At 40.7% G+C, this 11,522-nt stretch overlaps 1 protein-coding gene across 1 annotated transcript in view; it reads right to left on the bottom strand.

Moving 5' to 3' along the window:
* Positions 1 to 11,522, bottom strand: part of DDX10 (DEAD-box helicase 10) — a 279,004-nt gene that overhangs the window by 83,923 nt on the left and 183,559 nt on the right. Inside the window, 1 exon segment of the mRNA XM_004709048.2 lies at positions 4,365 to 4,421. Coding sequence (XP_004709105.1) covers positions 4,365 to 4,421 — 57 coding nt within the window.

The raw sequence follows: 11,522 nt of genomic DNA, 5'->3' as shown, positions 1-11,522 counted from the left end.
CTTGTAGCCACTGGTACTCTGGGAGCCTAGAGTCCTACACAAATGACCCCGTCATCCTCTGTGGGGATCAAGCACCTCTGGTTTGCCTTTAAACCACTCAGTGGATGTCAGATATTTTGAAGGACCGATATTAATTATTACAGTTTTCACTTTGTCAAGTAATGATGTCTTTGTTTGTCTAATCTTCAACTAGGAACTATCACTACTATTCCCTAAGGCAGGGGTGTCAAACTGGTGGCCTGTGGGCCGCATGCAGCCCCCGAGGTAATTTTTTGTGGCCCACCAAGCTCTGAAATAAAATGAAAATAGAAAAAAATATGAAGAAAATAGCGCTTAGGAGAGATCGAGGCAATACTGTACACACAATTCCCTCGTTACATTTTATTTCAGAGCATCATGGGACACAAAAAATTACCTTGGGAGCCACATACAGCCTGTGAGCTGCCAGTGTGACACTCTGCTCTAAGTGAACAAACTTTTTAATCCCCAAAATGTAGAAAGAACATATAAAAATGAAAAAGAAAAAGCTATGTTTTATGTTTCATGGTGGGCCATAGAAAAAGTCATTATAGACTCTGATGAGAAAACCAACCAACCCCTCCAGCTCATCTCAAATCTATCCAAATTTTAAACTTACACTTTGCAGGTAGGGGACAATCCCATTCTAAGAGGATTGGTCTCAAATGGCTTTTCTGTTAGTTGAGACTATTTTTGGTATACAAGGAACTATTTCCCAAGCCTACTGTTTGCTAAGAAAATGAATTAAATGCCTTAGGGCAATTAAAAAAAGAAATCCAGAAAGAGGCAACAAATGAAAATTTGTGATCGTTGCAAAATTTCATTTTCAAAACCCAGGACACCATTTTAGTTATTTTAATATAGCAGCCGTCCAAAAAAAGGAACTATGGTCATCTGTAATATACTCATAAAAACACTAAATTTTTCCAGGATTAAGTCTCCTTTGTTCAGGTTCTATCAAAATACTTCTATGTACCGTATACACCCAAGTATAAGCCAACCCAAATATCAACCGAGGCACCTAATTTAATTGCATTAAAAATGTGCTGAAAAATTCAGCTTATACACAAGCACATATGGTAGCAAAATTCTACTTTCCTTTCAAAATCTTATCACACTGAGATTTTTCTGGGGATCTAGTTCCTCAAGTTTCCATGCACAGTTTCTTTTCTTTATATTTCTGAAAAATTATTCTAGCCACCCGTGGTTGGTACAGGCGCTTGTGCCCATCAAAGAAAGATGAGACAGTCAAGCTGGGAAGGAGGTGAAGTTGTATTTCCAGAACTATGTTACACCCTCTCTGAACCCAAAAAAAAGCAGCGTGGCCTATTGATCATAGCTACTACTATTTTTTTAGATCTCTGTTTAAAATGTCTAAGTTACAAGAGTGCATGACATACTGTGAGACAAAGCAGAACCAATTCTTTTGCATGGTACAAACATTTGTCTGCAAAAGAAAGTTTCAAGATCCTGAAGACCTCCAAGGAGGCTTCACAAAGTTTGTAGCAAAGACAGAAGGAAAAGAATACTAAAGAACTCTTCTGTGAACTTTCTCAAGTCTCCTCATCTGTCTCCGAAATCACTGCACCTCCGGCACTCAGAACAACTTCCGGTGAATGAAGGGTTCAGGTTTAGCTCCCACAACCTGCATCCTGCACAGTCACAGCGTAGGGTCAAAAGTTGTACTGGGGCTCTAGGAGGTACGTTTGCTTTTTATTTTATCCTACTCACATTTTAGAGTGGTTTTTTTTTTCTTAGAAATCCTTTTAAGGAAGAGAGAATCACCAATCATCATTCATAAAATTGAAAACTCACACTATCATTAAAGCTCCTGTTTTCTAGGAAATTAAGATGATTCCGTCTCAACTTTTCATTGTGGTTTTTCCCCTGAAATTAAAAATAAAATAACTCATAACTTCCAAGTCCTCCATATGCCTCCCCTTGTGGTATGAAATACGATTGCTGCTGAACAGAACAAAAGCAAAGCAAGTGAAGGCCCCTTTCACACATGTTCAAGAGCTATGCCAATCTTTCATACAACTCTAAACAGGTAAGGCTCTACAAAGTCCTCACACAGTGCTGAGTCTGACCACCAAGATGGCTTCTGGATAGCACCACGGTCCTGGAATTGAAAGAGTGCTCTCTGGCCAGTGTGTCTCACTTGTTCAAAATGGGAAAATAACTAACATTCAAAAGCCCTACAATAATGTATCAGAGAGGGCAACTTTTACTCTAAAACTACCAAGTAGGACCGACCCTTTACAGCACCATGTGCGTTGGGGGGGGCGGGGGCGGGGTGGTGGTGTTCGTGCACACCTGCACACATAGTAGGGATGTCTAATAATTCACACCATGCACTTCTTCTGTGGCATCAGACTTTTTGAGTCACTAGTTCTTTACCAAGGCTCTCCAAATACTCTCTCCTGAGACGCCTGTTTCCAAAGGGGCCCCTGGAAAGCCACGAGGGTCTTCATCCAGTCACTATCATTTGAAAAGGGGCTGACTCAAGCCAATTCCTTGGGCTTCGTCAGTCAGCCTGAGCCTGTCACTGCTGCCTGTGCGCGCTGTCCTGACAAATGTTTGGATCCTGGCTACAGCCCATCCTGTGAGCTCCCTCTGGAAATATCACTCTACAAGGGGGCTGCCATCTCTGAGCACTCAGACGGCAATAATAAAACACAGCAATGGTCTACTGAAGGTGCCGGAGAGTCCCAGCAGCCGCAGAGCCCTCCTCTCCTTGGTCCCAGCACAAGCTTTAGTGGTTATATAAAGCGAGATCTTCCCATGACAAGAAAGTCCTCCTTTCTTAGATGCTGGAAAGATGAGGGGAGACAAATATTGAGGGGTGGGGGTGGGAAAGGATGATACCAAGGGGGCTGGAAGGGCAGCTTGAGGAGCCCACCTGACACAAGGCCCCCAATGGACAACTCAGTTCCTGGCGGCCTTTACAGATTTTGTCTGCTTAGCTGTCTGTTTCCCCAGCTGACACGGTATTAAAATCAAACCACACACACCAATTTGGAGAGAAATAGAGAAAAGGGACCCAGGGGGCAGGCTTAAGGGTGAGAGCAATGTCTTGCAACTTCAACCATTATAAAAGCTCAAGCATACAGCATCCACAAGGATATTTTTTTTAAAAAACCGAATAAGCATAAAAAGCCTCAAAGGGAAATAAAATACAGTGATAGGGCTTCCTCTTGACTCGAGATTATATCTTTTGTTTCACAATTTTCATAAACAGAAATAAGAGGGGGTTTCTTTGGTTGTGTTTTGTTTGTTTTATGCTAAACAAGCAAAACTTGAAAACACGAAATGCTTTCGTTAGACTTAAGTCTTCTAAAAATCCCCCCATAAGATCTCATTGTCATGCCACGGTGGTGCCTGTCTGCAGTTTGAAAGCATATGCTGAATCCACCACTTGATTTAGCAGTCAGCCTGCACACACTGTTCCCTCCTGTTCAGGCACCTCTGAAGACAGAGTGGTATTTAATACTGAATATAAGCAGTCTTTTCATCTTACACTGCAGAGTAATTGCTTCCTACTTCAGAGCTATAGCATGAGTTATCATCTCAGACTTGCTCTCTAAGTGCTGTGGCCAGCATGGAGAAAAATGACAAAGAACATTATGGGCTTACTCAAGGGAGTCGGATCTTTGCTAACTGACAAGAAGAAATCATGGCTAGCCAGGCATTGCATAATGAGCTACAGCATGAGAAATGACATGTGTTCCTGGGCCCTGGCTCTAGGAAATCATTTCTATTAAATGTCTTCAGAATGCAGTAGCTTTACCCTTAGTGTCAAATACACCAGATAAAATTATAGCCGTACACAGGTGGTGTTTGCAATTGTACATACGTCTTTAGGGAAACTGTACATATATATTCACGGAAAATTGTGGTTTACAGAATACAGTGAAGGTGGGAGATATAGCAGACTTTCTCCACATATTCTGAAAGCTGATCGGAAGCAACCCAGTGCTTCTACACTTTTCTATTATCAAGTTGGGTTCGACTTGGTCTAAAGATAACACAGCTTAAAGGCCCATCAGGCCTGGCCCACAGAGTCAAGTATCTCCTGTGTTTAATAGGCACAAAACGGAACGGGGAACAGTGCTGGGAAGAGTGGCTCCAAGCCCAATATACACAACCTGGGGCATTTTTCATCCTGTATCTCAGAAGAAACAAATACATATGAGAAAGAAAACAACAGGCACACATGGGGCTTAATTAATTCAACTCAAGTGTCGAGACGTGCATGTGAATAAGAAATACATTTTTAAAAGAAGAATACAGAACTTCCAACTCAACATTCTAAACACTACTTGGGTTGAAACGGAAACCCTTACCTTTACTTGTCTCTTGTTAGCTTCTCTTCTGGCTTCCTTTTCTTTCAGTCTTTTCTCCTACGCAAAAAAAGAGAAAAACTTTAACAACACATACACAGCTTCTATAATCAAATGTAAATCAGACTATACACTCACAATAGTATTTTTAAAGACAATTGATGTGTAGCATTCCTTTTCCACAGTATTTACTGGCAACCACTTTGGGTTTGCATGCGTTTTCATATGTCAGCTACATCTGGAACAAGGCCTGCTTCCCCCACAGCTGTAAAACTTAAGGCAAATTCTCAATTTTCTCATCTAGTTGGAAATTCCCAGAGCACACACTTCACAAAGCTAACATGAGATTGATATGAATAGATAGCTGGTTAGCACAATGTTTGATACATGACTGGCAAACAATCAGTGTTGGTCTGTGCGTTACAAAGAAGGGGAGGAGAAAAAGAGACCACTTCCCTTTTCCTGCATCTACCGGCGTCATTTACAGAGGTTAGAAATCATCCCCCTCTGCGCTCTAAGGAAGGTTGCGATGTTCTCTCAAACAAAAAAGGAGTTGGTGGTTCTGAAAACTAACGGGTTGTCATTCTTCTAGAGAGTGGTCTCTCACCGCTTTAGAAAGCATCCACTAGTTTCCCACTGGTTACCCAAAAAGGCAGAAAATAGGACACTGGTTTTTTAGTAATACTTAACACAATTCTTTTTCTTCTTTAAAAAATGTTAAGTGCTATCATTTAAAAGAAAATGACTGAGCTATCACTGAGAAACCTGATTTTGATTAAGAAGTCTAGTCCCCCCTTAAAAAATAAAGTTGCAAAATAGTAAAAAAGCTCATCTCATGCCATAATTCATAGCTGACAGTTTACATTTGCTTAAAGTTAATGAAGTACTCAACGTAAAAGGCGAATAGAGAGCATGTACATTTCTTTTCATGAAATAATATAAAGCTGAAGCCAAGATTCTCTGTCACATTAAGCACCCATTAACATGAACGTGAACATGTTTCCTAAGTCTGATCACTCTAAAAGTTACTGCTAAATCTTGTTTATGCGTGGCTTTCTCCTGATTCAACAGCCAATACCTGCTCTTGGGTGGCTGAGGCTACTCTCTTGCTTACAGTACTGAGAAAGAAGGCAACTGCTATTATATACCACAACTAGGTTTAGAGACGGTTTTATGATGCAGTGAGAACAATTAAATTATTCGAGGAGGTTAAACACTAATTAATGCAGCAAGAAGTCCATAGAGTTCAGAGATGTGGTTTCTATCCTTCAGATTGTCCAGCACAACAGCTACATTCTAAGGGAAACTAACACAAATTCTAATTCACGTGGCAACTATGAATGCATCACGCTCCTAAGTAATGCATGATGCTAAAGAATGCTGATTCTGTGATAATTGTTCCTTCTCATCCCTGTTTGGGGAAAAGGGGTATTAGTGCAACTTCAAACTAAAACATATAACTCGTGGGGTGCTTGAAACTTACACAATGTCCACTTACATAACAGGAACATTCTAAAGAACACCTGCAAGTTCCAGGACCAAGGTCAGAGGAAGAAAAAGGAATGGGACAAAATAATCATGGGAAAAAGGAGAGTCATCTTCAAACCAGTAAGTTATCGAGGTTACTTCAAACAATCTATTCAGGTTGCCTAAAAGGTGTGTGGAGCACACCCTGAATGTGTAGGGTGTTAAGGGATACAGCAATGCAAAAGCAAACTCATGGCCATCAAGCCTATGCCGGCTCATAGCAGCCCCAGTGAACAGCGCAGAACTGCCCCTGTGTGTTCCCCAGACTAACTCTTTGCATGAGTAGACAGCTTTGTCTCTGCCCTGTGGAGGTTTTGCATGCTAACCACTATGCCTTTAAAGGATTTAAGTGAAATAATTTACACATTTCTAAATAGAAACACCACGTAGCAAATGTGAGAAAATAAAACAATGATTTCTGTTTTCCTTATGCTGATTCTTTTTACTGTACAGGCAGTCCCTCGGGTACAAATGAGAACCATTCCTAACCATTTGAATTCATGGGTCTGCACTCTCCTCAGGCTCACAGTAAAAGGCAGGAGAAAAATGGAGACCCAAACTCAAATTCTTTAAAAAGACCAAACATCCCGGTCTCATAAAGGCTGGCAAAACCCTTCAAACCATGGCTGTAGAAACCCTTCAAGTCTGGAAACGACTCCAGCCCTGGTGAAATCGCCTTGCAGCCAAAGAACAGACAGTCCTATAAAGTGAACAACCATACTTGGGAGGAACGTTCTGCTCAGCACTATGAGCCAGGACAGCAAAAGGACAGCACTGCACAAAAACAACGTTCGCAAGGCGTGAAGGGACAGCCAAGGACCCATGAAAACAGGGAGCCCAGGGAAGAAGCAAAGAGCACTGTTACGCTGAGGGAACTTTAACTAGAGTTGTCACCAACCAAACTGCATAAACTGCTGTAACCTGTAACCCAAACCACAGCAAAATGTCCAAAGTTAAAACAAAAACCAAAAAACTGGTAAATCAGTTGGAAAGGTGCATGCAGTTCTGTAGCCTTACTTAAATGCAAGAAAGGGAAAAAGATGGGGCTTGATTCTATTCCCATAAAGAGTTACAGTCTGGGAAACCAACGGGGGCAGTTCCCCTGTATCCAAGAATCATACTACCTAATCAATTCTGGTTCACAGTGGTCCTATACAGTAGAACTTCTCCAAAGGATTTCTGAGACTGTAAATGCTTATAGGAAAGGTGGCCTCAGTTCTTTTCTTCAGAGTGGCTGGTGGGTTTGAATCATTGACCTTCTGGTTAGTAGCCCACTATTTAATCCACTGTGCTACCAGGGCTCCGAGTAGTCCTAAAGGATACCATACTTATAAAGGGCTTTTTTAGAAGTGCCTGGCATTCTCTTTATTCTGCTTTGCTTTTGGTGTGCTGTTATTCCCTACACAAAGACCAGTTAACCCCAGTAGTTTCAAATTCTACCCATCTTCCAAGATCCAAAACATCTATCACCTCTTCCGTGAACAATTTCCTAGTCCCACTGGTAAATCTAGTAAATCATTGCTCAAAGCTTCCTTAGGACTTTCTTATTTCTAATTATTACACAGTACTCATCACACTGACAAGAAGGATTGCAGAGTGTTTTAGACATAATCTCACATGTGGACTGCCACGTAATAACTACATAGGCCACCACCACCGAGTTATTCCGGGTTCATAGCAGCTCTCGAAGGGCAGAGTGGAACTGCCCCACGGAGTTTCCACGGCTGCAATATTTTATGGACACAAACTGCCCTATCTTTCTCCCACAGGGCACACAGTGGGTTCAAGTAGCTAGTCTTTTGATTAGCAGCCTAGTACTTAACATTCCTAGGCAAATTACTGGTTCTCTGGTCAATGGGGATCATAATAGCACCTGCTTAGTGATACCTAACCACCACCACCCCATAGGATGGTAAGGAGGATTAAATAAATTAATAGATGAAAAACATTTGGAACAGCACCTGATACATAGTAAATGATCAAAGTTAGCCATCTTAGTTATTATCATTTTCATGATTTGACTATTTTATCATATCACACAGAACTTATCAATTAATGACTGTGAATTATTGATTGCATTTATCTCTGTAAGCTTTGAACCTAACCCTTATGTCACAAGTGCACTATAAATGTTTAGCGGAAGGAAGGGAAAAAAAGAGGAAGAATTTTAAATTTCTCAGGTGAAGAAACAAAAACCCCAAAAGGTTTTGATTTGCTTATCATGAAAGAGCTTAGAACATGGCAGAGACTAATCTCAAAACTGGACTGTCAGTTACCAATTCTAGTACTTTCCAAACTCAATCTCATCGAAGTGATTCTGACTCGCAGTGATTCTACAGGGCAGAGGACAACTGTCCCTGCAGGCTTCTGAGACTGTCTATCTTTCTGGGAGTAAAAGTATCATCTTTCTCCTCCAGGACAACCTGGTAAAAATAAAATGTTAGGGTCTGACTGTTACGATAAGACTTTAATAACAAAAGAAAACAGTACCTAGCATCATTTTACAGCAAGCAGCCATTTAATGCAATCGTTGTCGAACCATATTCCTGAACTGGTTCTATAAGGAGGCAGTGAGACACTCACTCTGCCAGTCAGAGAATAAACTGAGTATTTTCTTAGTTTGTGGGAGAAAATAATAGATGGAAATTTCTAAACAGTTTTGCACCCAAATTTTTCATCAATGCTGCACTAATTACAGATTTTCTATGAGTAGTAGCAGAAGACAAAATAAATGAAAGTAGCAGAATAATTTTAAGGGAATCTGAAATAACTGATTTTAATTGGGCTTAGTTTGAGCGCTTGTTACATTTCATAAATGCATTTATTTATAATTTTATCTTCTTTCATAGTTACACTGTAGTTGTTTTCTAAAAAAAAAGAAAGAAAGAAAAATTTTCTTGTCTTAAATACTGAAAGTAGGCGTACACATTTTGTTATTCAACCAAGATGAAAATAACTTTCAAATGCTTTTCTGCTTGTGCTAGCCTGGGTACTTTAGAGAAACAAATCCACAGAAACTCATGGTTAAGAGAGAGTTTTATATAAAGGGTAAGTGCACATCAAGAAAACATCCCAACCCAGTGCTGCCCAATCCCACAAGTCCAACATTAGCCCCTATGTCCAACACTAATCCAAAACACACACTATGATGCCGACTGCAGGAGGAAAGCGAGTCAGTGAACTTGTAAGCATCTCAGCGCTGGCAGGGGTCTCCACACGGGTGCTCCAGCACCCAGGACTGTATCGGGGTAGGTCCATGTGGCTTCTCCTCGGGGATGTCTTCTGACTAAGGCAGTTGCACCCTGGTCCAACCATCAGAAAGCAAGAGACCAGAGAACTCAAAAGGCGAGGCTCACAGAGCCATTTATCTCTCTGCCCTTCAATTAACCCCACGTGGCACAATAAACTAGGTTAGCACAATAAACTAACTACCTTATTGCTTAATCTTTTATTACAGCTATGTAAATATCAGAGGGTTAAAACTAAACTTTTATCAAAATATATCTATTAGAATGACAGTTACGATTCCCTTTGCAGCAATAACCAACAAATCCAAACCCAATGCCATGGAGTAATGGACCTACTCGGGTTTCTGATGCTGTGAATTTTTGAGAGCAGATAGCCTCCTCTTCCCCACAAAGAGTGGCTGGTGATTCTGACCCAGCGATCTTGTGGTTAGCAATCAACACTTACCCAGCAGTGCCACGCCACTAATAATCTTCTGAATTAGTGAGTGCCAACAGTATGCAGGGCACATTACATTTTCTCTTTTGAGGTAATCATTCTTGTTCTCATTTTAGAGATGAAAAATTGGGGGTCAGAAGTGGTTCAGGGACCTTGCCTTATATAACACAACTCCAAAGTAGGAACTGGGATGAATACTGGGTCTGTGGGGCCAAGGTCCTCGGTCACTTAACCTCCAAACCCTATGACACCCCACTTTTTCAGTGGAAAACCTATGTGGCTTTGCAGATTCATGAGTAGTGTTTTTATCTTAGAAAATGGATTAGAGAAATAATATTGCATTTTCTTTTATGAATGATAATGGTCTGCTACTACCTGGGTCTTTTCAACTTGATAGCATTTATTCTATTCCTGATAGCATTTCTTAGACATTACTTAATTAACTTTTGCCAGTAATCTGCAGAGAAACAGATAATGAACCACATTTTACAGACACCAAAAAAATCGTGTTGTAATTATTCTATAATTGGCTTCTCCCAACACATTAAGAGTATCTGAAAATGGCACTTCAAAGGCCCAAAGAACAACCTCAATATGGTCACATCAGAAAAACCCTTTCTATCCAAGTAAACAGAACCTCTCTGCCCTGTGGCTTTTCATCGGGCCATTTTAGTCATAGCAAGGGAAAAAATACATTGGCAATTTTCTATCGCTACTGAATACCAGTAAATTTATTACAGGCACTAACAGGTATTTAAGATTTCAGATTTAAATTGGCTATCAGAATTCACAAAAGGTATGAGTGGGTTCGTGGCAGAATCCTTGCCTTCCATACAGAGACCCAAGTTCAACTGCCAGCCAATGCACTTCATGCATAGACATTACTTGCCTGCCAGTGGGGGCTTGACTATTGTCAAGCAGGTTTCAAAGCAGTCTTTTTTCACCCCCAGCCGAGTCTTAGACGAAGGGCAGATTGGGGCTGGGGGAAGTGTGGCAATCTATTGCAGGGAGAAAGAACACTAATAAAAATCCTATTGTTCACAATAGTTCGATCCCTTTGGGCACAGGGTCTCTTATGAGTCAGGGACAATCCCTCATCAGCTAACACAACAACAATCTCAGCAGAATTGCCATGTGCACACAAACGTGCTGGTTTCTGCCACATGTCTCAGGCAGAGGAGGACTAGTCGGGGACTTAAGACATAGAGTGAAGCAAGACACCAGAGGAAGGTGTTTCCAACACTAGGGGAAACAAAAGTAATTTACTTGAAAAGAAATTTCAAGTAAACCATTTGAAAACTTTTTTATATTAAAAAAATCATGCTCTCATTTCACTCTTCAAAGGAAAAAAAGGCAAGAGAGTAAACAACAATCTATAAACAGAGGAGCAGAAGGTCAGGAGCGAGAATTATGGTAACCCATGCTAGGGGGATAGATATAGAAAACAAAGAATATTCTTCTTTGCTACGCTAAGAAAAAGTAATTTTTAAAAAATCATCAGAACATATGAATGATACCCCCAGACTACTGAGTTGGTTCCAACTCAGAGCAACCCTACAGGGCGGAGTAGAAGGGCCTCAGTGTTTCTAAGGTTGACCATCTCGAAAAGAGCAGACTGCCACATCTTTCCCCTGCGGAACAGCTGGTGTGTCGAGCCACCAACCCACCATTTAGGAGGCTAAGACGTAACCCACTGGGTAACGGGCTCCTATGTAAATGGTAAATTCACCCAGTAACAGTCATCGTCAAGCCTGACTCATAGCGACCCCTTAATAAGTAGCAGGTGCTATAAATTAGAAAACAAGGATAAAAAGGCTAAAGTGCATCCACTCGAGTCTATAATTGTATCCAAATATAAAGTATAATTGAATTTTATTAGATCCAGTAAATAAGGTGGGAGTTTTTCTCTTAAATTTACATGATTCCAATACTTTAAATCTTTTACTTTCT

Source organism: Echinops telfairi, unplaced genomic scaffold (assembly GCF_000313985.2).
Source record: "Echinops telfairi isolate 266 unplaced genomic scaffold, ASM31398v2 ScPeMD7_7421;HRSCAF=8459, whole genome shotgun sequence".
Classification (NCBI taxonomy): domain Eukaryota; kingdom Metazoa; phylum Chordata; class Mammalia; order Afrosoricida; family Tenrecidae; genus Echinops; species Echinops telfairi.
Note: the sequence above shows the minus strand (reverse complement) of the source record. Positions and strands in the feature narration are given on the sequence as shown.